Source organism: Rhinolophus hipposideros (assembly GCF_964194185.1).
Source record: "Rhinolophus hipposideros genome assembly, chromosome: 1".
Taxonomy (NCBI): Eukaryota; Metazoa; Chordata; class Mammalia; order Chiroptera; family Rhinolophidae; genus Rhinolophus; species Rhinolophus hipposideros.
The window spans coordinates 40971693-40997971 of record NC_138047.1 but is presented as its reverse complement, the minus strand read 5'-3'; the positions used below and the strand labels follow the sequence as shown (position 1 = coordinate 40997971).

General features: G+C 41.2%; 1 protein-coding gene and 1 pseudogene across 9 annotated transcripts in view; one reads left to right on the top strand and one right to left on the bottom strand.

Moving 5' to 3' along the window:
* HOPX (HOP homeobox) overlaps nt 1–24819 on the top strand; it is a 104440-nt gene extending 79621 nt beyond the window's left edge. For 6 of the 8 annotated variants that reach the window (XM_081061154.1, XM_081061152.1, XM_081061153.1 and 3 more), the window contains 2 exons: nt 16333–16489; nt 22876–24283. In XM_081061154.1, the coding sequence (XP_080917280.1) occupies nt 16346–16489; nt 22876–22953 (222 nt within the window). In that variant the 5' untranslated portion in view covers nt 16333–16345 and the 3' untranslated portion in view covers nt 22954–24283. Of the gene's footprint in view, nt 1–15570; nt 15940–16332; nt 16490–22875 lie in introns of those variants that run through there. The other 2 variants (XM_081061150.1, XM_081061149.1) reach the window with 2 other exon arrangements.
* Nucleotides 24820–25486: 667 nt separating this feature from the next.
* LOC308498013 (small ribosomal subunit protein eS12-like) lies at nt 25487–25870 on the bottom strand (annotated as a pseudogene). The gene has a single exon. The product of its transcript is annotated as a small ribosomal subunit protein eS12-like (transcript).
* Between the last annotated feature and the right edge of the window lie 409 nt (nt 25871–26279).

The window sequence follows — 26279 nt, the reverse complement described above, 5'->3', positions numbered from 1 at the left end:
TAACCTAATTAATTTTTGGAAATTGTTGATGGCTCCCTCAAACTTTTAAAAAGCCAAGTGAATGAGGGTGGTGGACAGAGCTATGCAAAGATGAAATTGTTGACAGAAGGGTGACCTGTGGCCTGGAGTGATTTATAGTAACCTACTTATTTAAAAACCAACACCTGAGGATCCTAAGGCAGTCCCTGCACTATACCCATGTCTGCTCACCTTGGGGTGGGCTGGTGGAGAAGAGTCTTGAGGTTGCAAATAGAAGAGATTCTCCTGATGGGGGGTGGGGGTGGTACATCTGCCCTCATCCTGGCCCTGGCTCCCTCTGCCGCCCCTGCCTTTCAGTGACCCTGATGTGGATTTGGCATTCCAGTGCTGTTGATTCTGAACACACGTGGGTTTGGGGTGTGTGAGTACATGACCAAGCAGGTGCAGGACAGGTTGTCCTGTTTATTTGCTGGGACAGTGCCTTCATCGATCTTTATGTTGAACACCCTTCCAGAGAACCCCAGTGTAGATTGGTCCTGGCAGAAGATAGCTTGGCTTGGGGAGCAGAGTATAGGTCTGGTAATCAGGAACCTGTGTTTTATTTTCAGCTCTAATTCAGCTGCAAAGGAATTTTAAAGTGAGAGTGGGCCCAAAAGATCAGTTGTGCCCGTGGATTATTAATAGCACCTCCCTTTCATTCTCAAAAATGCCTGGCCAGAGCAATAAAGTATATAGTCTCATATGAACACAACTCACGAAGGTACAAGAGAGTAAAGTGAGTTGCCCTAAATTTTAGGATTTAGAATTACTTGGTGACTGATTCTGGGACCCAGGCCTGTCCACACCTCATCTGGCCTCTCCGCCAAGCCAGTCACTCCCCCCGTGATTCATGTTCCCTGTGGGAAGCATTGTATCTGTACTGCTCAGACAGAGAGCTGGAATATTTTTATTGGCTTGCTACGAACAAGTTCATTATGAATGCTGCGGGTTCAAGGAATTGTTCCTCCCAAGGTCAAGATACTCTGCTTCAGGTTCTAATGTTAGCTTATGGCCATATTTGGCCAGTGATAGAAACCCTTTCAAAAGTAGTCAAGTTAATTTTTACCCATCCTCATATCATTTCTTGTAAGTTGCTTCTAGTAGGTTTGCTAAAATGTGACCAAACATGAAAACCCTACCTGATGCTTCAGAACTACTCTGTCCTTTTATGTTAGAAACAAAAACTAAGACATAAACAACCCATGGCAGACATTGATCAGTTCTAATCTCTTAGTATCTACTGGGCAGGAAACTAATGGCAGTCATTCTAGCAATTAGATCTAGACAGATTACTATGGAAATTTCCTGGAATTCTTAAGGACATGACAGATGTGCTTAGATAGTCCAGGCTTTGTTGATGTGTTTTCATTTGCTTCCTGTGTGATTTCTCCCTAAGGAAATTTACAGAAATAACCTTCCCTAGCTCTTATGTCCCTTTACTCCTGTCCAAATTTCTAGTGTTCTGGTGCCTAGGAGGGAAATCTGTTTTAGAAAAAAACTTCGATTCAATAACTTATGCCTGAAAGTATTTATCACTTTATTATGTATTCTTCACAGCCTTCCCCGGGGAGTAGATTAGCTCCTTTGGGGGATGACTAGACCTGGGGTTTTAGAAAGCAGGAGTGAAAATAGCTGGAGGTCATCTCCTGCTTTCATTACCATTGTACCTGGTTCAGGGTTCACAAGGGAGGAGATTCTTTGGAACCAGCTCAAAAAGGCTCCTAGATAACTAAATACTAATAAAATCAAATCTATAAGGAATGGCAAGAGGACTTAATGTTATATAACTTGGATAAGAGAAGGTAGAACGCTGTTTGCTAATGGTGTGGATAAGGATGGAGGGAGGTCATGGAGGTCAGTGGCCAGCTATTCACATTGCCCTTTGAGGAAAAAACAACCAAGCCCAGGGACTGGTGTAGGCTGCAGCATGAAGAGTATTAAGTGTGCAAAAAAATACATTGGAAAGAATTACACCGGCAAGCTCTGAAAGATGGGGCAGTCCAACAATCTTTTTGATTTTTAAAGTCTCTCTCTCTTTTTTTTTTTTTTTCTCTTCAGGCTCATGCTGACATAACATGTTCCTTAATTCATAATCCACACAAGACCCTTCGTATGTTTCACATCTCAGTCTATTTCTTCTGCTTTCCCACTCTCCCTCTTGCTTTCTCTTTCAACTCAACACGATGTTACTAAAATCTACCTATGCTGCTGATGATCTGTCTAATATTTCTAATGCATTATTTCTAACTGTTTTTTAATAGTCTGCTATCTAATCCTCTAGTGTTGGACATTTCTATCGCCTCGGATGCTCACAAATGAATATCCTCCTATGTGTACTCGACTACTTTTAGATTGGCTGGTGGGATACAGATGAAGGGAAAGGGGTGGGCTAGATAGCCTGTGTCTTTGTGAAACAATATGGGATATTGACTTGTCCGTGAGAAATGGATACACATGGTATCACAAGTTCTAGTTTAGTATTTCAAACATTTAGAAGCCTCTCTGAGTTCCTTAGTACTTTACTGAGACTTTATAAGTGAGTGAAATAATTTTCTAGAACTTAAAGAGTGTGATCTTCCATGATCTCCCCTTCTCAATATCATTTTCTTAAACTCGGGCTATTCAGTTTTAGAAGCATTTCATTTTGCCACAATGGTCATTGATGACCTGGGCAAAGCAACTGAAATGTTCTAAGAAATCTTACTGGTTATAAGGTTGAGTAAAGTTTTAAAAATGTTTCCCTATTTTAACGATTGCAAAACCTGATGTCATTCGGTTGCCTAACATTATATACTGAGTCACTGGGAAAGCCGGATTAGAACATTAATAATGGTACCTTGTGTTTATATAGTGTTTATAATTTCTAGTGCTATTCATAAACACAATCCATCTCGTTGAACCCTCCAGAAACCCTGTGAGATACAGTGGGGTAGGGTTATAGCTTCAATTGTAGATGAAGAAATGAAGGTTCAAAGCAGATAAGTGAACTGTCCAAATCACTTGGAGTTTTAAGCGGTATCGCTGGAAGGAGAGCGCAGGTCTTCTGAGGCTCCATCCAGCCTCCTTCCGCAACAATATGTCTGAGGTTCAGAGAAACAGCCCACTGTAGGTTCAGAGTTATCCCCTGAGCTGGACCTTTCGGTGTGTCTGTCCTTTTCAATGATTTTGTGACACTAATGAGTAGGCTAAAGCTGCCCAGCCTGTTTGTCTCATTAGTTGAACACCTGTTCGTAAAAACAATTCAACTGGGGAAAAATAAGCCCCGTATAACTGAGTCGCATGGCAACAAGCAACATGCATAGTTGGACTTTGGAGCTCTACAAAGTACCAGATGTGTATCATCTAATCCATTACTTAATTACAGTCATAAAATAAGCACGGTAGTTGGACCATAAAAAACAATAATTGATTCAAGTATATCTGTGCAAAGTGATAACTTTATTTTCTCAGAGAGCCTTTTTTGTACATTTCACAATGTACACACAAGCTGAGCAAGTTATGCCTGCTTACATTAGGTAGGTCACAACAGCCTATGAAAGGGCAACCTAAACATCCACTGATCACGCACATGCAATACCACGAAGGTCTCTAACTACTGTTCTTTACTATGTAATTAGGGATCGGGCAAAAATATTATAGAACCAGCACACATCTTTCAAAAAAATAAATCATGATGACTTGTCTTCAGAATTAGACAGAATGAGCAGCCCTTTTCAGACTCAGGCACTGGGAATGAGAAGATTTCAGAAAGAAACTCTATTTTTTCACACTCTAAAGTGACTGAATGGCTACAGAGCAATATGACAATTCTATCTACTCGATTCTCAACCATCTGTGTATGGCATATCTGTGTTACATTTTAAAAATACCAGACTGATGTCTATCATCAGCATTTAAGTTTTTGAGCACCCTTCCTCTTCAATGCAACGAACACATACATCTCCCTACCCTACAGTCTATTGATCTAAATAATCTAATTAATTCTCTCCAAAATAAAACATAATTAGGAAGCTAAATGGGTGACTGAAAATTAATAACATATTCTAAAACGTAAAAAGAATATTTATCTGCCGTTTTAACTTATTTGTGCCATATTTTCTCTCCACAAAATGTTTAGAAAGTTGATCTTTTTATTTGCTTCTGAGCATAATAGTGCAAACTTTTCTTTATGCTTTCATGTTTTCTTTAGAAAATATTGAGATTCCCCACCCCACCCCACCCCCTTCTGGAAATCTATTTGTCTAATTTCTTGGTGTATTAGGGCATCAGGCATTTTCAAAGAAGACATCTGATAATTCAATTTACTTTACAAGTCTCACCCTTCCTGTATTATCTGGTTTGAAAAACCCTGAGCACATGGCTGTGCTCCATGGAAATCTCTAGTACAAGCTGTTTTTGTTCCTTTGTTTATATTTGATCATAGGACCAAACTCGGTATGAGATGCGATGGGTATTCACACTTACTAAGCATTAGCACAACCACACTAACAATACCCAAGTCAGGCAAAGGCCCAAGCATTATTCATCCCACCAGACAAATCTCTACCTGACTTATTCAAACTGCAATAAAAAACTGAAAAGTCAGGAAATTTGAAGCTATACTGTATCCTCTTACCTTTAGCCATAAAACTGCAACAACATGCTTTCTTAAAAGCAAAAAACAGCCTCCTGTTTGTTACTGTGGTTAGGGATATGTGGTTCTCTCCTCTAAGATTCTAACAGACGTGCATCTTGCTAATAACAGCAGTACAGAGGCCTACATTCAACAGGAGCGTTTTTGCTATTCCACCCCTAAGTGAGAAATTTAACATCTTACATATTAGGGGACCAGATGTCCAGGTTTGCCTGGGACACATCTGATGTGTGCCTGGTGCCTTAGCACCCCTTTTACCGGTTCAACGACAAATTATATGCTCATGTTAATTTAACAGATAGCCTGAATATTAAAAAGCACTTTGGTTCAAAATGTTTTATGGGCTCCTCAGTTATCCTTTGAAGTAGAAACCAGGCATGAAATGTTTGGCAGATCAGGGACATAGCTGAGAATAGACCACTGTATTCCCCTTTCTCAGATCAATGACATTAGCACACTGTTGATGAGGAATAACATGATGATTTAAAACCCAGGCCATTCTGATTATCAGAATTTTAGAGGAGATACAATCTCAGGGGTTATCTGCCCCAATATCTTCACTTTCCTGGATGAAAAAATAATATAACTCTCCTGGAAATGTGTATGTCATTTTAATTTTCTAAGTTGTTTCATGAGCTAACCTCACTAGACCACAACTGCAGTAAATAGACAAGGAAAGAAGTTCTCAGCCACATTTTATAGAGAAGAGAACTACGTTTCCAGTAACGTTAAAAACCTCAGCCACAATCATGTGACTGTTAAGTAGAGGAGTTAAAATTGAAAGCCAAGTCTGACTCTTTAAACAGTGCTCTATTGCTCCATACCTGTTTAATATTTTCATTTAGTGATGACGATTTACAATATATCCCCTACCTATAATTTATCCATTAAAGACATACAAACATTCTCCCTGTACCTAATACTATATACTCAAAAGAACTTTATTTCTGCTTCTCTCTTTCTTTTTCCACCTATAAAGAGCTCCAGCCCACAACGAAACTGTTCCTTGTCTGACAGCGCTGCATGGTGGTTGGATAATCACAAAACCTATCTCCTTCCTTGTCCGTTGGGTAGAAGGATGAGGAGGAGAGGACCATGCAAAGTAATCGCTGGCTTTCTCTTTATTTTCATTAATTATGTCTCAAACAACCTACTTGTCACATCAATACTTTTCAACATCCCCTTTCTTCCTCTTCCCCCTCCCTTTATTTAATCTATGACACAAATACAGCTCTAATTATTATGCTTTTATAAGATAAGGGAAAGTCATGCTTTTTGAAGTGAAAATAAAGTTTAATCTACACACATTCAATAAGTACATACATTCGACCATGTGTCAGAGACAGTCTGGACACTTGAGATACATTAGAGTTGTGCTATAAACCTCTAACATCATCAAAAGTTCCCTGAAAACCCCTCCTATATTTCATTTCTCTAGGCCAAATTTTAATTAAAACTCCTTTTTCTTAAGCATTTACGTTCACAATGAAATGATTTCTTATTAAATTTCACTAAGGTATTTCAACAGGATTATTTTCTACTTTTTTTCAGTAACCAATAGGTAGTGTTTTAGTTACACTCGCTTTTTGTGAGTTACTTTGGTATTCTGTCTACAATTTGTAATGTTCTTTCTAAAGAAAACTATTTTCTGAATTCAAAACAATCACAATAGATATAGACCTCTGGTAAAGCAATCTGTTTACAGTATGGAGATTTCCTATAAGGAGATTATGAAAATGAGATTGCCCTCTTTCATTTGCCCATTTATTTCTAAAGAGGTAGACTAAATACTCCATTTATTTCACAGCACACTCAAAAAAGAAGCCTAAGGTTTTATTATTGTCTTTCACCATTTTCCTGTATTTTCACATACAAAACTTGGGATTACAACATGAATTGGGCTGTTGATAAAAATAACTCAGTGTATATACAAAGAATTTTATATCTGGGGTTAATTAATGATTAATTCACTGCTGGAAGTCATTCACAGAAACACTCTCCTCCATTAGCTTTTCAAAATATCTTGCTATTTTCTGTAAGTCGCCGTAGAAAGACAGCGCCACTAAGAGACTTGTTCCAACAACAGTTTCAAGAGGTTGCTCCATCAATTCAACCAAACTCTACATCTAGGCATAAAGTAGCAGCAACAGTCACTGAGATCCAGCTGGTCTGGTTGAAGCCAACCTTTCTATTCCATTCTGTAACTTTTTCCCATTTGTGTCTTTCAATGATGTCTGCACCAAATAAAGAAGGGTATGTGGGGAAAGAAAGCCAGCCTGGCTGGTGGTGCTGGTGATAGTAACTGAAATCGCCGGCTAATCCATTTAGCTGGGTCAGAACCCTGTCTGGTCACCAAGGTTTATAAACATGCTACAGAAAGGGAGGCGCTGCTCCCAGACTAGCCTTCTCCACAGGGAGGCAGAGCACACACAGGACACCACCTCACTCTTGTCCCAGGTGGAACCACCTAGCTTTACTGCCCCTCTTTCCACAACCCCCATTCAGGCTCTTCTGTCTACACTGCTACTTGATACAAAGAAAAAATATAGTGTAGTGGTTAAGAACATAGATACAGAAGCTAGACTTTCTGGGTTTGAATCCCTCTTCTGCTGCTCACTAGAACTGAATTTGGGGAAAGTTACATACATCTCCTTGGAAAAGGTATATAAGTTTCCATCTATACCAGTCTCCACATGTGTAAAATGGAGACAATAAGAGTGCCTATCACATAGTGTTGCTTCCTCCAACAATTAAATGAGTTAATGCATCTAAGACACTTAGGACTGTGCCTGGTGCATAGTAATTACTCAATAAATATGGTGTAGTTATTGTCATAATAGAGGTAAGGTTTCCGTATGTAACTCAAAAATATGAATCAAATCTGTGCTGTTTGAAGCAGTGAGGACCAAAAAATATTATAAGGCTCAAAGGTTATTTTTCCCAATGTTATGTTTTGGTTTTGAACATGACCAGTCCTAGTTGTTGAAAACACAGAGCTGTGTCTTCCTAAATTATGTCCTAAATCAAGTCATGCTAGATGCCATTGGTTAAGTTCAGTTTAACATTTAATGAGTACCTATTAGTGCCAGATACTTGTAATGAATGCTGGAGAGATATAAATTTATAAGACATGACATATCCCCTACAGGAGAGCATAAAATTTAGTGGGGAAGACAGGTCCATGAACAAATTATTTCAAAACAATTTCAGTTGGTCATTATTCTCATAGGCCAAGACAGCCTAGAAAAATCTACCCACCAATTCATAGAGTATTTGTTCTTACTTATTTTTAACTTCCTCACTACTCATCTTCTTTCCTATTAATGTTTCCTCATTAACAGATAAGAGGAAAGGATAAATTGGAGAGTAGTGTGAAGGAATGAGGAAAGAAACCATTATCTTAGTGAAAATACCACAACTGAGGTCAAATCAATGTACCATGGAGATGGAAAATGTGCTTAAGATGTGACACCCCCTCCCCCAACCTTGTTAGTCTTGAGAAGTTCCATCCAGGGATACATCTTGTGATGAAGCAATATATACAGCATTTGACTTTTTTTTAAAGGTTCTGATTTCAACCATTGTGCTTTACCATTCCAGAAGGATTAAAAAAGAGAGACTGTAACCCAGAAAGAGTGAAACTTATAAACTGTTCTTACCAGTTTGCCATCCAGGAGACTGAATGCCTAGCTCACACTCATTTAAAGAACGATAATCTCCTTTGTAAGCAAGCAGTTCAGTTTAGAAACGCTTTCCCTACAATAATACATGAACTTTACAACAAAGCTGAGAGCTAGGCAAATGTGTGTATTATTATATTCCTTCTTCACATGAAAGAAATGGAGGTTCAGCAAAGCAAGATTTCGAATGATTAATACTCAGGACTTCTGATTATTTGATCTCTTTACTACATTACCTCAAACTTCATTTTGCTCTTAATTCTGCTGGGTTTCCTGAGACAGGAGGGCTTCTAAGGCAAGAAGAAAGTAAATCTAAAGAGGAAGACCTGGAAAGTAATTAACTGAATTAGCAACTACACAGAGCACATATAAAAGTGCACATCAGATATGCAGAACTTAAAAGAAGGCAACACTTCATATTTTTAAGCCTTGGATTAGCTACTGAGAAATAATGCCAGAGGCAAGGCTGAAACATCAAACACCAAACCTCATAACAATTTCGCCTGGAGGAATAAGAGGTACTTGGGATGGTATGGTCACTGGAAGCCAGTTGGAATGGCATGACTTCAAGTATTAGTTGGCATCCCAGTCTTTCTGCCTCAATGAGTCAAGTGCAGCATGTTCTGGAAGAACAGTGTGTTTGTCACTGTGAGCTTGCAGGCCTGTTCTGCATGTGCCTGTAGATGTGACACTGGGTCAAAGATTAAAAGCTCAGATCTTACTGGACGAACATGAACAAATGTCCCCAATTTATCCGCACCTCAAAAAATGGAGTCAGAACAAAACTTGAAAGAGGCGACTCCGTTATCTCTGTTGCCTTGGTGTCAAGTAGACACCAGGAGATGTGTGAAGGTCTGCAAGAGGGCTGCAACAGCAGCAAAGGAAATGAGGCTGGAGAGACCACAGTAGGTCAGCAATGGGCTAGCCCTCAACGGGAAAGACTGGCTGCCTCCAGCCCCGATTCTTCACTAAAGTGAGAGACAATAATTCATATTAGAGCTCAGTGATCCCAATAGGTGATTCAGTGTTATCTTAGGATTTCTGACACCTGTAGAGCATAAGGAGAATACATAGCATTTTGTATGTATAAATCAATCTTGATGCCCATGACATCACAAACCACCTTTCCTACTGTAGCCAGAATAAAAGGTAGAATTCGGAGTCTTCTTCTGATGCGGTAGACACGTGAGTTAACCTTTCTTGACCACAAAACAGGACTAATTCCATTCTGATTCCTAAGATAGGCTTGTGAGAGGGCCTAAAAGACTAATACCAACTTGCTTTTGATCTGGAGCTCGGCACCCTACGATCATGGTATTGCAGTACAAACACTTGAACCCATTGTTTGATTTTACGTTTATATCCTATTTTAAACCCGCGGCTTAATAGGCTCTCTTACACTTCCTATCTATCCCTACATCCTTTCTTCTTCTTTACTCAATCATTTAAAATTCAACTGTGGTGTTTTTCTTTGGAGACTTTGATATTCATTTCGAGGGGAGGGAATAATTGATACGGTTAACACATTTTTGAAAGTGCAGAATCAAGTTCTGACTCCCAGGAGCTCTGTAAAAGGGAAAATTGTAACATTTTCAGCAGAATATAGACAAGGCCTGCTGTAATGACTTTTCCATATATCTTTTGTATTGTTCTTGGTGACCAATGGAAATAACAAGCTAGCCTGGAGACAATCTAAACTCTCAAAACATACCTCAAATCTCCTTCTGGGCTGGAACAGGAAATATGTTCACACAGTAAACAGTAAACATATGGAAACTTTTAGCCCCAAGAAGTTAAGCAGGCTGAAAACATAAATAGCTTCGAGAAGGTTTAGATATTTTGCGTGGATAAAAAGAATACCTAAAAATAACGGCAAAAATTAAAAGCTTGGCAATACAAGTAAGTGTTTAATGAGGCTGTGGAGCAAAGGAAATACCATGTACTGCTGGTAGAAATGTAGTTTTGTTCAACAACTTTGGAAAACAAGTTAATATTATGTTGTAAAGTTAATAGCTACGTACCTTATAACCAGTGCCTCTTCGTGTATATAACCTAGAGAACCCCTCCTAGACGTGCTTCAGAAGGTATATACAAAAATGTTCAGCGAGGCAATGTCACCATAGCAAAAAAACGGAAACAACCTAAATATCCATCAACAGGGAAAAATCATAAAGTGTGGTATATTCACAAAACGGAAACAGCACTGAATATGAATGAACTTCTCTAAATGCAGATATATGGATGAATCTTGGAAGCATGTGGATGCAAAAAAGCAATTCACAATTGTATATAGTGATAACATTTTTGTACATCTCAAAAATATACAAAACTGAAAACTGTGTGCTTTTAGGGATCCATACATATGTGATGGCACTACTTTAGAAAGCAAAGGAATGATTAATACAAAAATCAGAACCTTGGTTTCCTCTGGAGGCAGATAAGCCACAGGGTAGAATGGGAAGGAAACATACACATAAGTAGCTCCCATAGTCTTGGTAATGATTTAATGTTTAAATTGGGTGGGGTTCACTAGTGTTTATTTAATCTATGCTTCATAGCTTACATGTACATTACATATATCCTTTGATACCTAATGATCTTTCAGTGGAAAATGAAAATGTTTACTTCCTTAATCATCTAGGTAGACTTCATAAGAAACAACTCCTGGCACATACTTATCCTGAAAATGTAATTTGGTACCAATAATCAGATTAAACTGTGGGCAAGATGCACCATTGGTCTGATCAAGGATGTCTTTTTTTTTTTAAATAAAATTTCTAATTTCAAAGTAATAAATGTGAAAACCCAGAAAAATATAAAAAAATTTAGTTCACCTATAGTTCAACAATCTAGATATAACCTCTGTGAATGTTTTGTAATATTTTCTTCCAGTTTTTTTTCTACTATGTAAAATTGCAATCAATACAGCGCTTAAAAATGTATTTTCCCATATAGGTTTGAAATCCTGTTTCCCTGAAGACAGCAATTATGCTATGTGAACATGGTATATGCATAGTCTAATGTCCAGTTTTAAGTCATATTACATATGTTGTCCAAATAAATGATAACTTAAATTTTAACATTTCCCTCACTGGAAAATTTAAGAAATTAGAGGATGATCAAACTCAAGGTTGCCAAATCTTTTTTCACTGTAATTTTTAGCTTCTAAATCAATTATGGAAATTTGTATGATGCAATGGAAGGAATTTTTCTTTCAGTAACCTGCTTTCTTCAACTCTGATCTCAACCCAAGAATACATTTTCCTGAAAGATTTTTAAAAGGGTTTTATATTATTTATAAATTTTTGAAAGCATGGGAAATTTTCTCTTGATAATTCCCAATTTTAAAGGCATTTCCCCCATTTCTGACCATATACAAAAGATTAATAGCAGGGGGTCTAAAATTTTTTTTCCAATGTGTATTTCTAAAAGCTTATTGCTAGAAAACTACCTCAACCTACCTTCTACTCAAATGTTGAAATTACATACAGCATCAAAATTAGAAGATATTTTAATGCATTTTTACAGGTAGGTATAAGGTATAAGAAGTTCTAACCATTTATAGTTTATATTAATGATTAAATCTCGTAAGAGCTTAAATACCTTTGTGTCTCTCCCACACTGGATCCCTAGAATGTGCTTCTGATTCAGGAGGTCTGTGGTGGGCTTGGACATTTCTACAGGTGATTCTGAAGCCCAGCCAGGCAGGACTACTGCTCTAAGCTTAGGGACATTAACCAAACAAAAACCAACACAAAACTAAACTCTCTTTTTCAACCAGCCCTGTGTTAGCCTGAGGAGGCAGATCAATAGTCCACTCCTATTTGTCAATTTCTGAGAGACACTGACAGCTTGGGTGACCCCCTTCCCACTCTGTCCAGAGTAGTTCCGTAAGTGATGAGTGGGGAAACTCTAACCCCTTCTAAAGACTCACCACTTTCCTTAGGGAAATGGCAGCACATCATTTGTCTCACTTAAGAAAATACAAAATGCTTCAGGAGCCCATAGCTTCATCAAGTCCACGGTGAACATAAAGGAAATTCGGGCTTAAGAAAAGTGGGAGATGGCTCTGAAAAATGATCCGTCTGCAGTTTTCGCTTTTGGCCAGCTTACTATGGGGCTCTGTTTATGAGGAATATCTGTCACCAATAACCTTTTTCTCTTGGTTTGATATTGCTGGCTTTACAAAGAGGTTGGAATGGCTGGGGCAGGGAGAAGAAGATGAGAAATGTGAGTGCACAGCCACCTCTGCAGGTTCCCAGGGGTGGCACTCTCTGTGGGCTAGTTCATATTGGTAAATAGCTTTAAAATAAGTAACTATAGGATTAGGAGACAAAGGTAAAGCTGTCTACCCAAGCATCGGAATTAATTTAGAAAAAAGCCACCAGTTTTCATTTAACCACTTTGAAAAGGTTTATGCATTGTCTTCCCCTATCCACAAAAGAAAACACAATCACAAGACAAATTACTCTTTGAAAATTTCATAAGACATTAATAACCACAGCAACAATAGAACTTGTGCTAAAATTAAAGTTTAAGAAGCTTTAAAATATTTTCAGTTCTTTTCATCTGAAATTGTTTAGACTACCTTCAGAGAAACTTTTCAACAGTTTCCTTACTGGAAAGAGTTGAGAAGTTTTAGAAAGCCAAGGTCACTAAGGTGATTTGCTTTATAAGTTTCCTTTAAGAGAAGGAGAGAAGAAACAAAGCAGTAGCAGTAGCAGCAGCAGCAGCAGCAGCAGCAGCAAGCCCTTGTCAGCCAAAGAGGGTTGAAATAACAGAGATTGAGCTTTGTGGAGAAATAACAGGTAGATCTGTCTCTAGGGGTTAGATCTTTCATCCTCATTTCTAGAAATCAAGTTTGTTTGTTTGGTGCACCTTGGAGAAGTAGGTGCTTTCAAATGGTCCTCCCAGAAATCTCCTTAGCAGGCAGCCAAATCCAATGGCCCTCAGCCAACTAACTAGAGGAGTAGTTTAAAGTCAACAGGAGCCTATCCATGAGATCTCGTATGAAGTCCTGTAACAGGAATCCACAAAAGCATAATAAGAGAAAATGTACCCGATTAAATGGAAGAACATTAATCACCTTTCAATTATACAATAGCAAATAACAAAAAGAGGAAAAGAAGTTCTGCATAACAGTCCTTGAATCTGAGTCCAGTTTAGAAATCTGTACACTTGATTGATATTTCTGAAGGACTAAGGACTCCACAAAGAAGCAGCAAAAATTTTCATGGAAGAGGCAGTATAACTATGTCAATGGAAATAGATGGAACATTTCTAGGGCAAGTAATAAGATCAGATGCAACAGTTTCCTCTCTCCCATTTTTTAGGCAAAATGAGCAGTGGTGGGTGGGTCCAGTGGGTGGCTTTGGCTGGAACTGCCATCCTAAGAGATAGATAGATAGATAGATAGTCAATACCCATTCAAAACGGTAATGGCCTGCATTTAGGCTGTTGCCCTCCTGATTTTTTTCTGCCTACCTAGAGACAGAATGGCCTGTTGAAAAGGGTCTAGCAGAATACAGATAATGTATTATAGAAATGTACACTTGAAACTTATGAAATTTTACTAACCATTGTCACCCCAACAAATTTAACAAAAAAACCCCAAAAACCCAAAAAGCACAGTGAAAAAAATGTTAAAGGAATTAAAATAGTATAGTAGGAAACATCCATTTAATTGAAGTTAGTAAAGGAGAAACAAATTAGTAATGAGACATAGAAAACAAAAAAAAAGCATGAATGCAGACATAAATCCAACTACATCAATAATAACATTAAATGTGAATGGATAAAACAATCCGATCAAATGCAGAGGTGGTCAGACTGCTTTAAAAAAAACCACAAAAAACAATAAAACAAGATCTAACTATATGCCTTCTACAGGAGACATATTTTAGATCCAAAGATACAAAAAGGTTGAGAGTATACTATACTTTCATTCTCTATTCCCTTCCTCCAATACATTTTTGATTCAGAGTCTATGGCTTAAAATCACCTAATAGCTTTCCATTACACTTAGAAACAACAAAATAAATCCAATTTTCCTGTTCCATGTTCAAAGACCTACATCACGGGATCACCAAGTGGGTTTTCAGACTAGAAGCGTCAGCATCACCTGGGAACTCATTAGAAATGCAAATTTGGGGCCCCACCCCAGAAGAAAAAGAAAAAGAAAAGAAAGGAAACGGTCTAGCAGAGCACAGGACTGAAACTGAAGCTAAGGCTTTCAGTTCTCGGTACTGGTCACTAGTACAACATTGGGAAAGTAAGTCTTCCTGGGCCTCATTCTCCTGCGCTGTTCCAGGAGAGGACTGGAGGGGTTCATCTCCAAAGTTCTTTGCAGCTCTGAAGTTCTCTGTCAAAGAAAGGGAGAGAGAGATGCCAACAGGAGAGGAGGTATTTCTGACCTGGCTTGACCCTATCCTGCCTCAGCACAGTGACAAAAATCACTGCTAAAGGTTTTAGGGGGAGCACAGAGCTCCCGAAAAATGCAGGGAGATTATACAGTGGCCTGATCAGTGGCTTGAGTCCAAGACTCTCACAGTAGAATGGCTTCTTGTCTTTTCTGCAAGCCTCTTCAATTGACCTAGAGGAGAGGTAAAGACATTTATTTAGGGAGCCTAGGATGCATTCACAATAGAAAAGGTAACATTAGGCATGCAGGCAGATCAGTGGAGGGTGGCTCACATTCAAACACAAACCACATCAAAACACGCTCAGGATTGTACTGGATGATTTTGCAATTGTTTGTTAAAACAACAAACCAACATGATTCCCACACTTGCGCTTGTCTTTTACAGTAAGCAGTGTCAAGTCCTGACCTGTTTGTACCAAACCCACGGCCAAGATTGCAGACTCTTAACTTCTTATACCTTGATATATCTTAAATTTGGGGGAGGGAGAGGAGGGGTACACAGCTCCCTTTTTTTCTTTTTTTGAGTCCCATTCAGAGGCTACTTAGGAATGGAGAAAATGTAGCCGGAAATCATGTCCAAAATCTGTTAGAACAGTATTTGACTCTAAAGTAACGAAGTACAACAGACCTTGAAGCTTGTAATAGACCCATTCTCTTGACTTTACAGTATATTTTAATACAATCAGAGGGAAGTCTGAGATTTTAAAAGACGGTTGCTATAGGTTGTTCTCAGTTGGGTTTTGGCTTTATCTTGGAGGTTCTCACCTAAAGGGACTACCTACCACACGCTGTGGAACAATGGCCAGGCCACGTGGGGCAGTGAACAGCCGGGTAGGCTGGAGGCCTCAGGACTTAGAAAAATCGGGGTGCGGGTGGGGAGGTGGGGGGGTGGAGAAGTGCAGGCAGAGCCCGCTGACTGCAGAGTGACTCAGACAAACCCTCAGGTGGAAATTTCTCCTGATGCTCAGTTCCCGGTCTTGGGAACGCCAGAGTAAATCCCGTCTCTGTGGACCTATCTCCACCTCTGTAAAAGGCGAAGATTAAAAGCGCCGCCCCCATTTCCCCAAATTTGAGAAGTCACTTCTCTCCTGTGGGTCATTTCTTCGGAAGAGGCGTGGGTTTTACAACCCTCCCCCACGAGGGCCCCGAAGTGCTAAACTACTTGAGAGGCAGAACCACGGATACCGGTGAGGCATCCCCGCTGCGGACTCGGGGGGACCCGCCCACGCCATCTGCCAAGCGGGTCCCCGGGGGCAGAGCCTTCTCCCCGGACGAAGCTTTGACGGCGGTTTTTCAAAATCTCGCCGCGCTTCCTCCACTCCTTCCTTAGAGCCGGAGGGCCGGCAGGGCACGCGGCGTCATCTTCCTCCCGCCACCCCAAAGCGGGGGCCCGCAGGAAACTCGCTGTGAACACTGCCGGGCAGGTCCCGCCGCAGCCTGCAGCCTCGTGGGACCCGCGCAGCCTCGCGACTGCGGGAGGGGACAGACCGCCCCACGCGCGGAGGGCGCCCGGCCGCGCCCCGGGCTGCGTCCCTCCCCGCGCGCCGCCTGCTCACCGCAGCGCTTCTCCTTCCCCGCAGCCCCGCCGGGACCATGTCTGCGGAGACCGCGAGCGGCCCCACCCAGGACCAGGTGGAAATTCTGGAGTACAACTTCAACAAGGTCAACAAGCACCCGGACCCCACCACGCTGTGCCTCATCGCGGCCGAGGCCGGCCTTTCTGAGGAGGAGACCCAGGTGAGCCCCGCACGCGCCCCGCGCCCCGACCCCTGCCCCGGGACCGCCGCGCCCACCCTGGCCGGGGCCCGCTCGCGAACGCGGAGGTCCCACTCGCCCTCGCCTCCCGCCTCCCGCCTCCCGCTGCCCCCTCCCGACCGTTCATCGCTTCTGCCTGCGTTCCGGGACCCTGCATCGCTCCCTCCGGCTCCCCCCAGCTTCGGGGCTCCATGGGTGCCCCGCCTGGCCCTGCCCAGTCCGGGGGTTGCGGGGGAGGATTCCTCAAGAGCTGCGTAGACACCTCACGTTCTTTCTTCCTTCTCCTTGTTTTCCCACTGTCCGCTGCAGCCCAGGGTAAACGCTGTCTCCTCCCTCCGGGTTGGGAGCCGCGTCCCTGACCCACTCTTGCCTCGCGATCCCGGGCCCAGTTTCTCCATTGGGCTGTGAGCAAAACCTTCCTGAGAAATGCTGAGCCCGGTGTCCTCAGATCTGTTCTTCGCGGGAATGTCAGAGCTGGAGGGGACCTTAGCGAGCAACTAGAAATTCAGTCCTCACGTTTGGCAGACGAGGAAACTGAGGCCCAGCGGGAGGGAATTGCCCGGATGGCACGGGTCGTTAAGCATGCTCTTTCCACTACCTCACACTGCTGCTTCCCTTAGCAGCAGAGCTAAAATTGCATATTTTAGCCAGGGAGATTTGGTTCAGATTTTTAAAATTTCCCCCTGCTCTAAGGTTTAGAGTCTTTTTCTGGAGTTTTCCAAGAAGGTAGACATCTGACATTACAGCTAAAGGGAGTGGACACAGATGTCCGCTTAAATGCATTGATTTATTTATCTGTTTTTAAAAGCTATATGATCCTGAAAATTGTTTAGGATAGAGAATGCAACACTATCCATGATTATTAACCTCCAGGTGCAGTTGTTGGCTGCTCCAACTGACTTTTTTTGAAACCCTGTCTAAACTCTGACTTATATTTTCCCTTGGGTCACGGAAAGACAATTAGTTATGCATGATAGTACTACTTGGAACTGCTCTAGCATCTCTCCCTTGGAAGCCCAAAGTACTTCACACCTCTAGTCTCAGCTCTAAAGCAGAGACGTTCTTATTCTTCCCATTGTGTAGACCATTAGACACTTGGTTCTCTCCTCACCATGAGTCATATTCAGTTGAGGCTTAAAAGTTTGTAATGGGTGCTCCCAAGACCAAGACCCTCAGCTCCAAGTCCAAAATGCTTTTTACTAATTAAACCAGAACTTGTCCTTAAAAAGTGCTCTCATTCCTAGGTCACAGAGAAAATCAAGCATACCTGTTTTTAGCAAAGGGAACAGATGTCGGGTTAACCAGCACCAGAACTTAATGGAAGGTGACTTGCAGTAATCCAAGTCTTACAGCTCATTTCTTGGAACCCCCTGAGGAGGCAGCCTGCTGAAGTTTTATCATTTAAAATCCCACGCTATATTTAGTAAAGAGGAGTGATCACAGAAACAATAATTAGTCGTCTTATAAATAGAAGCCCGTGAATTTATTGCGGGCACAGCACCAACTAGGGGCTAAGCTCTTCTCAGCCCTGATTCTCCGGTGGTAAATTACCATTACTCTTTTACCTGTAAGGCAGCATAATTATGTTGACCTTTGTCATGGCTAATACTTGCCAGGTATTGTTCCAGGCACCCTCTAAGTATTAACTCACTTATTTGTCACAACAGTGCTGTGAGGTTGGCACTATTAGTCCCATTGTTCATATACGGGAACCGAGGCACAGAAAGGTTAAATAACTTGCTCAAGAGCACAACTAAGATGTAGCAGAGTTAGGATTTGAACGCTGGGAGTCTGAGCACAATCCAGACCCATAAGCAGGATGCTGTGTTATCTCCACAGAGGAAGAATGAACAGCTGGGTGGGGTGTGGGGAAATGACTGAAAATTCAACTTAGGTTATATGTTTTCTTGAAAAAAATCCATGCGTTACATGATAGTCATCCTGGGTTATATTCAATCTTTCCTCAAGATTCATATTATATTGCAGTATTGAAATGAAATCAAGCGAGGGGCAGGAAGAAAGAAAGGGCAGCTTCTTCTTTCTGTGCTTGAGATCAGCCAATTCAGACCCCTGCCCAGCAGGTTCAACTCAACGTCCAGGCAGCGCTACTCCTATTTCCCCTCTTCTACCTTCCTCAAATGAACAAATGGTAGACTCAACCCTGAAATGAGTGGGTGTGGGGGTGAGTCAGCCTCATAGCAGGGCCCCTGGCTTCCTTTTCCTGTCCTGAAGCCAATACCTCCTTCCTCCCTGAGACTGCCACAGCTGGGCTTGCCTCTCAGTCTTCCTGCATAGACTACAGGCAAGCTTCTGAGACCCCAGAGATCAGAGAGGGGCAACATTTAGCAAGTTCATTGAAAGAAGCTTCCTAGGTAACCCTCTGTCACCCCTTACTCGGTTGGGTCTCATCTTCTGACTTTCCATTCTTTCCATCCCTCCCCCCCTGCCCCCTTCAACCCATTCCCAACCCTCGCCACCCCAGTGTGCAGTGGTGAGTGAGAATGGTTTCTTCTTCAATTTTCTCAAACAATGCTTCCATTTTAAAAAATGTCTTCTAAAAAAAAAAAGTATCTTCTGGAGATGTCATGCTCAATGATGGATTTTCAGGCATAAATAAAATTATTTTCATGTATACAAGGCTTTATAGGGACCCTTTAAATAACTCAGGGAAGACAGGGTGTGCTGGGCCTACATAGAGGCAGTGTCTGGTATCAGCATATCCCCTATTTTTATTCTTTATTAGTTTTCCTTTTCCACAAATAAAGGTAACCAAAATAATATGTATTTCACATGCCTGATTCCCTCATCCCTAACATTCCCCCACCTCCAGTATTCATTTTTCCATAACAACTGATACATTAGTACAAGAAAAATAAGCTCCTGTGAGATAATCAACTAGAGCTGATTCACATTGCTGATACTTTGGCAGGGGAAAGAGGGACTAAAATTTCTCTGACTGGGGGCTTTGATGACTTCTTTATAACTGTCCCACTGTAGGACAATGTTCTCTGCTATGGGGAAGACACCTATAGGAACTGGAGTGAGGTGAAGGGTGCTCAGTGGAAATAACTTTTAAGTTGCATATGCTGAGATCCTAGAATGGGTTTTTCTCATGACAGTAATTAGATAGCTCCTACAATTAAATTAGATAAACCTTACAGAATACTGACCCCTGTATCTTTTATTGTTTTGAAGTCAGTGTTAGAAGAGGCTGGGAAAGCTCTTTCATCAGCCCCTTGGGAGGTTGAGATGATCTGGCATTTTCTATCATGAATTCAAGCCTAGTGAAGCTGGCGTTGGTGCTTAGAGAAGTTTCCAGTGTTTTCATCTCTCATGTCCTGGGACTATTCCCAAAACTCAGTGGTTTTAGTTGTTGGATGTTTTATCTGTGGAATAAAGACCTCTAAAGGTCTTCTCCTGAAAAGAATTAAATGTTAGTTACTAGAGAAAAGGACAGGAACAATGTTATTTTGCCTTAACCCCTCCCCATCACAGTGTCTAATTATCATCTGTTCACTCGAAGTAAACAAATCTCCGTCAATGGGTGAGGGTAATGAGGGCATTCATTTATAAGCAAGCGAGGAATGAATGTCTTTCCCAGGGGATGTCTGAAACAAAGTAGAGACTGATAAAGCCAGGTGGAAAATTAGTATTGATGTGAGATGTGATAAGATTCAGCTTTAGAGGGAAAGAAAGCAAGCAAGGTGTTTAATGGGTTTTGTTGGACAGCGACTGGTTTGCTAAATTATTATATACATAGTTGATTTAAAATAGTTGATTTAAAATGTCTTCAGAATGACATAGTTGATTTAAAGTATCTTCAAAAAATAATTGAGCTTTTCTTGAACCTCGTTCCATCCCCCAGTGCTAGGTAGGATTCAATTTGTTAAGCATTTGGGTGCCAATTCACCAGTTCACAAATGTGGTTCTTGCTAAAGTTATGTTCAGTAACTGTACATTAATATTCTGCTTCATTACTAGTGTAAAGATGTGGGTGGCCCTTCTGAATGAGGCTAGCTCAATAGCTTTGTCTTAAATGAATCCTGATAGAAAATGAGACTTTTTTCCTCCAAGTTTTAATTAGTCAGTCTTTAAAACTCTGTCCTTTATTCAGCTCTAGTAACTGGAAATCCTATTGAATCAGACTTGTAGCCTTGAACCGCCCACTCCCGCCAACAGAGCTACCTCATTAATGAAATAGGAGCCATGCTGCTCTCGCACCAGATTTCAGAGTTAATTAGACACACACATGGATTACAGAAGAAAATGGCGACCACCGTTAGCAGTAGAACTTTGGTTAAAGCCACCGGGGTGAGCTCTCTCTTCCCCTTAAGGATAGTGATCCCCAGGAATGAAACATGGCACCTGGAGAGCAACCCCAAAAAAGAAGGCTTCCTCAAGGGTAGTCTGCTGCCCCTGGCTTTAGAGTACTTTTCTCTGCTGCCACCCAGCAGTACAAGGTGTATAAGACAGCTGATCTTGACAGCTGTGTGTGGCATTTCAGTGTGTGAATTCTGTTGTACATTTAGGGTGAGTTGCAGGTGTGGCCCCATGCTGTGCAGCCAGCTCAGCATTGCTACAGAGCCCTAACCTGCCCTGAGGCCTCACTCCCGTCTAGCTCCAGAGGACTCGATCCTTAGAAGCACTCCTCCTGTGCTCCTCACTCTTTCTTCTGCTCTTGGGTGTAGGACAAACTGCCTTTCAGCTCCCTAGATCTCTGCAGATATGAGGTCTTTCCCAGCATGGCCCTAGAGCCCAGCCTATTTATTCTGAGGTTAAGAGTGTCGCTGGGCGGGTGTCCACCTATGCTAAGTCAGAACCCTCTAGACAGTTCTCACTACCTCATCTCCATCAGCACATCCCAGGTTTGGCATTCCATAGCTGTGTTCTTTCTGCTTCTTTTCTGTCCCCTCATCTACTTACCCCTAAAAGAAGTAAATTTTAGGAAACCCAGAAGGGACAATAGCGATCCCCTGAGATTACCTCTTCATTTACAGTTGAGCTGACTGGTGCTCCATTTGTATGGACTTCATCAAGTTCTCATAGACAATATGAGATACAATAGAGCTTCCCGTTGGCTGGGCCCAGGACTGTGGGGCCCCCATTGGTCACCTATCCAAGCACCTTGACTAGTTATACCAGTGGGACATGAAAATAAACTGCAATTACTTTTGCACCAACATAACATTATCATTCTCAATGTATACCATGATTTGCGAAAGGTGAGAAGGAGAATAAAGTCTGGAGATCCTAGCTTCTCATAGAGCCCTCTAACTCATCCTCTCCCATGTGGATCAGTGCTTGCTGCTTCTATTTCTCACCAGTCCTTCTTCGATGTTGTTTGTCTCTTTTTTTAAATCCCAGTTTCCTCCTGGTGAAGTTGGTCCATACCCCAGTCTTTTCCCCAGCATGGGTCTCATTATCTCCTTTTTGCATGGTTCCCCACCCCTGCAGTAGCATAATAAAGGCAGCCAGTGTATAAAAATGTTTTAGTCCTCACGTGGTACCATGTATAGAAACATCCCATCTGGGGCCTTCCCTAAATCCATAGTCACTTTTGTGAGGTGTAAATATTTGGGTCACAAAAAACTAGAAAGTTCTGAGCAAACTGGTAGGCCCACTTTATCTTCTCTCATTGCCCAGCGGCCTTGGAGCAGCAGAAATTTGAGTTAGCCTATTTCACGGAGTTCTTCAAGGTTGTCCAGCGCTCAGTTATCCATTCCGTTTATTCAACAAATACTTACTAAGCACTACCGATGAGTAAGGAAGGCCCTTGGTGAGATCAGCACACATTGATGAGATGTAGCAGCATAGAGATCTATGTGGGCCATTGAAGAGATGCTTCAATTTGTTCATTTAGTAAACGTCGATTACTCTCTAACTGTTAAACCCTGTGATAGGGGCTAAGGATGAAATGATGACAAAATGAATACAATCACTGCGTTTGTGAATCTTATAGTCCAGAAGGAAATGCAGATTAGAAGATGAATACACAAATAAACAATTACAGATTTTAAAAGTCTTGTGATTATAACAAAGTACTAAAATGAGTGGAGAACCTACTTTAGATAAAATGGTCAGAGAAGTCTTCATTGAGAAGGTTCTGTTTAAACTGATGCCTGAGGATGAAAGGGAGATCATCAGATAAAGAATGAAGATAGAACATTCTAAACCCAGGAAACAGCGTGGGCAAAGGTCCTGACACAGGAAAGATTTAAGTGTGACAGTGACAAGAACCATCCCCATGGATACACTCCTTGCTCTCCTCCTTTCCATTTGGGCCACAGAGACTACCTTTCAGAAGAGAATGGACCTTTTGTTTTTTTTTCAGTATGTGGCAGGTAATTTTGCACATTTCCCTCCTCCAGAAATGGTTTAAGCAGCGCCTGGCCCAGTGGCGGAAGTCGGAAGGTCTACCCTCAGAATGCAGATCCGTTACGGACTAAGGAGATGGTGGGCATTGGTAGCTTCCCTCCATGAAGACCATCTGCTGTTTCTCGCCTCGGCTTAGCCAAGCTATTTTGTGTTTTTATTTTCAGTGTAGTGTTGTATATTCCATTGTTAGCTGTCCTGCTATTTAACACAACGTTGTATTTTTTTAATGTACATAACTAATGAAAATAACAATATGAAGTTACGTGAAGCTTCTGTGTAAAGCAGTGGCTTGGCTAAGGAAGTGATGTCACTTGTATTTCCCTTTGGGTCTTAATGATAGATAGTGTGAAAACCATTTAAGTCTGCTTTTGATCATCACCTCCCAATAACAATTTACTTTCAACATCCATTTCAGAGCAGGCAAAGCATCTGTTGAAAAGAGAGCATGACCAAGAGGGAGAAACACTTCTTTCTGAATCTACTTCTCTAACTTGTTTTCCTTATGTTTCATTTAATATATTGAGTTTGAATGAGAATACAGATGAATATTTGAGTCATTCAAATTTCATAAAGTAATTTCTTGGATTAAAGCTGTGTTAACTTAGAAAGAATCCAGTTAGGTTAGAAGGTAGAAACTGCAAGTGACAAGACAGAAAAGCAAGAAACCAAGAAAAACATCCACAAAAGTCTTGAATTTACCTTATTTAAATGCATTTGTGAAACTTATTTTGCTAAACAAAAAAACTGCTTTTTGTCTCTAAAATGGTATTCTAAATAAAACCTTAACTTTTTGTTGAAAATGTACTGAATGAGTCCTCTGCAGATTTTTAATTGAATAACAAGCATATCAAAGAGAAACAGACTAACTATAACATAGGAACAGACTAACAAAAGGGCTGTCATTTCCTAAATTCTACTCAAGATGTGATTCGGGACTGGCATTATCAGCACGAGCTGCAAGCTTGTGAGAAATGCAGAATCTCAGACTCCACTCCAGCCTGCTAAATCAGAACTTGCATTTTTTTTTTAATTAATTTTATTGGGGTGACAATTGTTAGTAAATTTACATAGATTTCAGGTGTACAATTCTGTATTACATCGTCTATAAATCCCATTGTGTGTTCACCACCCAGAGTCAGTTCTCCTTCCATCACCATATATTTGATCCCCTTTACCCTCATCACCCACCCCCCACCCCCTTACCCTCTGGTAACCACTAAATTATTGTCTGTGTCTATGAGTTTTTGTTTATCATTTGTTTGTCTTAGAACTTGCATTTTTAACAAGGTCCCCAAGTGGTGTATATGCACATGAAAGTTTGAGCAGCACAGTTCTAAAGGACTCTGCAATCAATTTGTATCCTTTTCTCTCATAGCACATTAAATGTCTTAATAGTCTATCAATTAAGATTGTGTTTGATTGCATGGAACAGTAACTACATCAGCAGGTAGGAAGCTCCTAATGTTATCAAGGAACTACAGTCATTTTATCTTCCTACTTTGCTATCTTCAGCATAACTGTTGTGTTCATGGATGCAAGATGGATACTTAGGCACTGAGTCTGCATTTCAAGAAAACAAGGAGGAAGAGGAGGATGGAGGAGGAGGGAAAGAGAAAAAGGCAAATACCAGCTAAGATTCTCCCCTTTAAAAAAGGTTCCTGGGAGCCTCCCCACCCAGCAACTTCCACCTACGTCTCATTAGCCACAATTGAGTCACATGGCTACTCCTAACTGCAAGGGCACCTGGGAAGGTATTTTAAATTGGGCATATCGCTGCCTTGAGCAAAATCAGGGTTCTGGTTGGTAAGAAAGAAAGCAGGCTATGGAAATTGGAGGCTTTACCTAAGCAGTGTCTGTCAACCCACCCTGGAATGATGCTGGTGTATACTTCTGAATTCTTACCTACCGTCTTCCCAGTTCTTTAAAATAAAGAGTCCAAAATAAGAAACACTAAGTTATCCAGAATACAAATGTTTACAAGATCCCATTAAACATCCTTGGCAAGCTTCCTCTTCCTCTACCTTAAAACATTTCTTCTATAAACAATACACAGTGAACCAGGATCTGGACAGAACAGCCTTATCTGGCACACTCCCGTGCGTCGTCGTTAGTGGTGGTCTGAGCATCTGTCAGCACCCGGGGCTGGATGCTGACATCACTTTCTGGAAAGGAAGAAGGGAGAAGGTAAGGATGAGGCAGGAATATGTGCATGTAACAGACACTGGTGAACAGATAGGATGGAAAAAGTGTGCTGCTAAGCTGACTGTGGGCAGAGTGGACACAGAGGTTGGTGATTTGCCCATGTCAGGCAATGAGAGGGATGCAAAACGAGGTCTAAGACCCAGATCAGAAGTCCTTCTAGCACACTAGAGACATGATTCAAGAACAATCCATCCAGGACAGGAAAAGTTAACCAGCTGGGCAGAGAGTGTGACCTTAGCTGGGTGCTGAAAAGAACCATTTATGACAGAAGGATCATTTCCTGTGCATATTAAGCCCAACAGTCAGTAGTTGAATGGCACGTGCTGGGAGGAAATGAGGATTTGTGTCCATTTTATTTTATTTATTTAAATAAGAGTCAAGTTTTTTATTTGTTCATTTCTTTCATTTGAAGTACTCCTTGATGACATCAGTAGCTTACGAATCTTTGCCACAGTCCTTAACTACCACACAAACTGCAGCCGACTGCTCTAAGGGGTTTGCCCTCCCTGTCAGTTTCACAGAGGCCTACCCATCCCCCTAGTCTCTTGTTGTCATCAGCCTTAATGAGGTGGATTTGGTGTTTAGCACAGAGGGCCTCCACCAACTTGACATACGCAGGTTCATCACCGATGGATACAAGCTCACAAAGATGGGCTTAGTACTTGTCGAAGGCTTTGGCAGCACATTCCACATTAGGCCATCATGGATGAGTCCAGTTTTCAGCACCTTTTGTAAAGCAGTCTTAAGATCCGTTATACCACCAGCTACAATGCTTTCCTCAGCCATGACAGTGCGTTACAGATGGAGCCTAATCGAATGTCCCTGAGCTTCCACCTCTGTGTGGCTGGACAGCAGCAGGGAAAGAATTAGTGTCTTTTAAATGTGAATTTGTTACCAATACTAACCTTCTTGAGTTTACTTTTTCAACTGTAATACAAGGATAGCAAAACTCTTTAAAAATAGCATTTTGTAAAGAGTAATAATATTACTACTGCTGCAAAGTACTAATGAGGACAGGGCAAGGTTCATTTTGATCCTGAAATAAGTCTTAAGGAGAACCCAGAGGTCTTCTAGTTTTATTATCAGTAGTCTCTTCTTGATACCTAGGGTCATACACTAAAGTGATAATACCCACCCCAGAATGAGAAAAACTCTGCACAATCTCTCTTTCTTTGCCTTGTGTCCCAATTCTGCT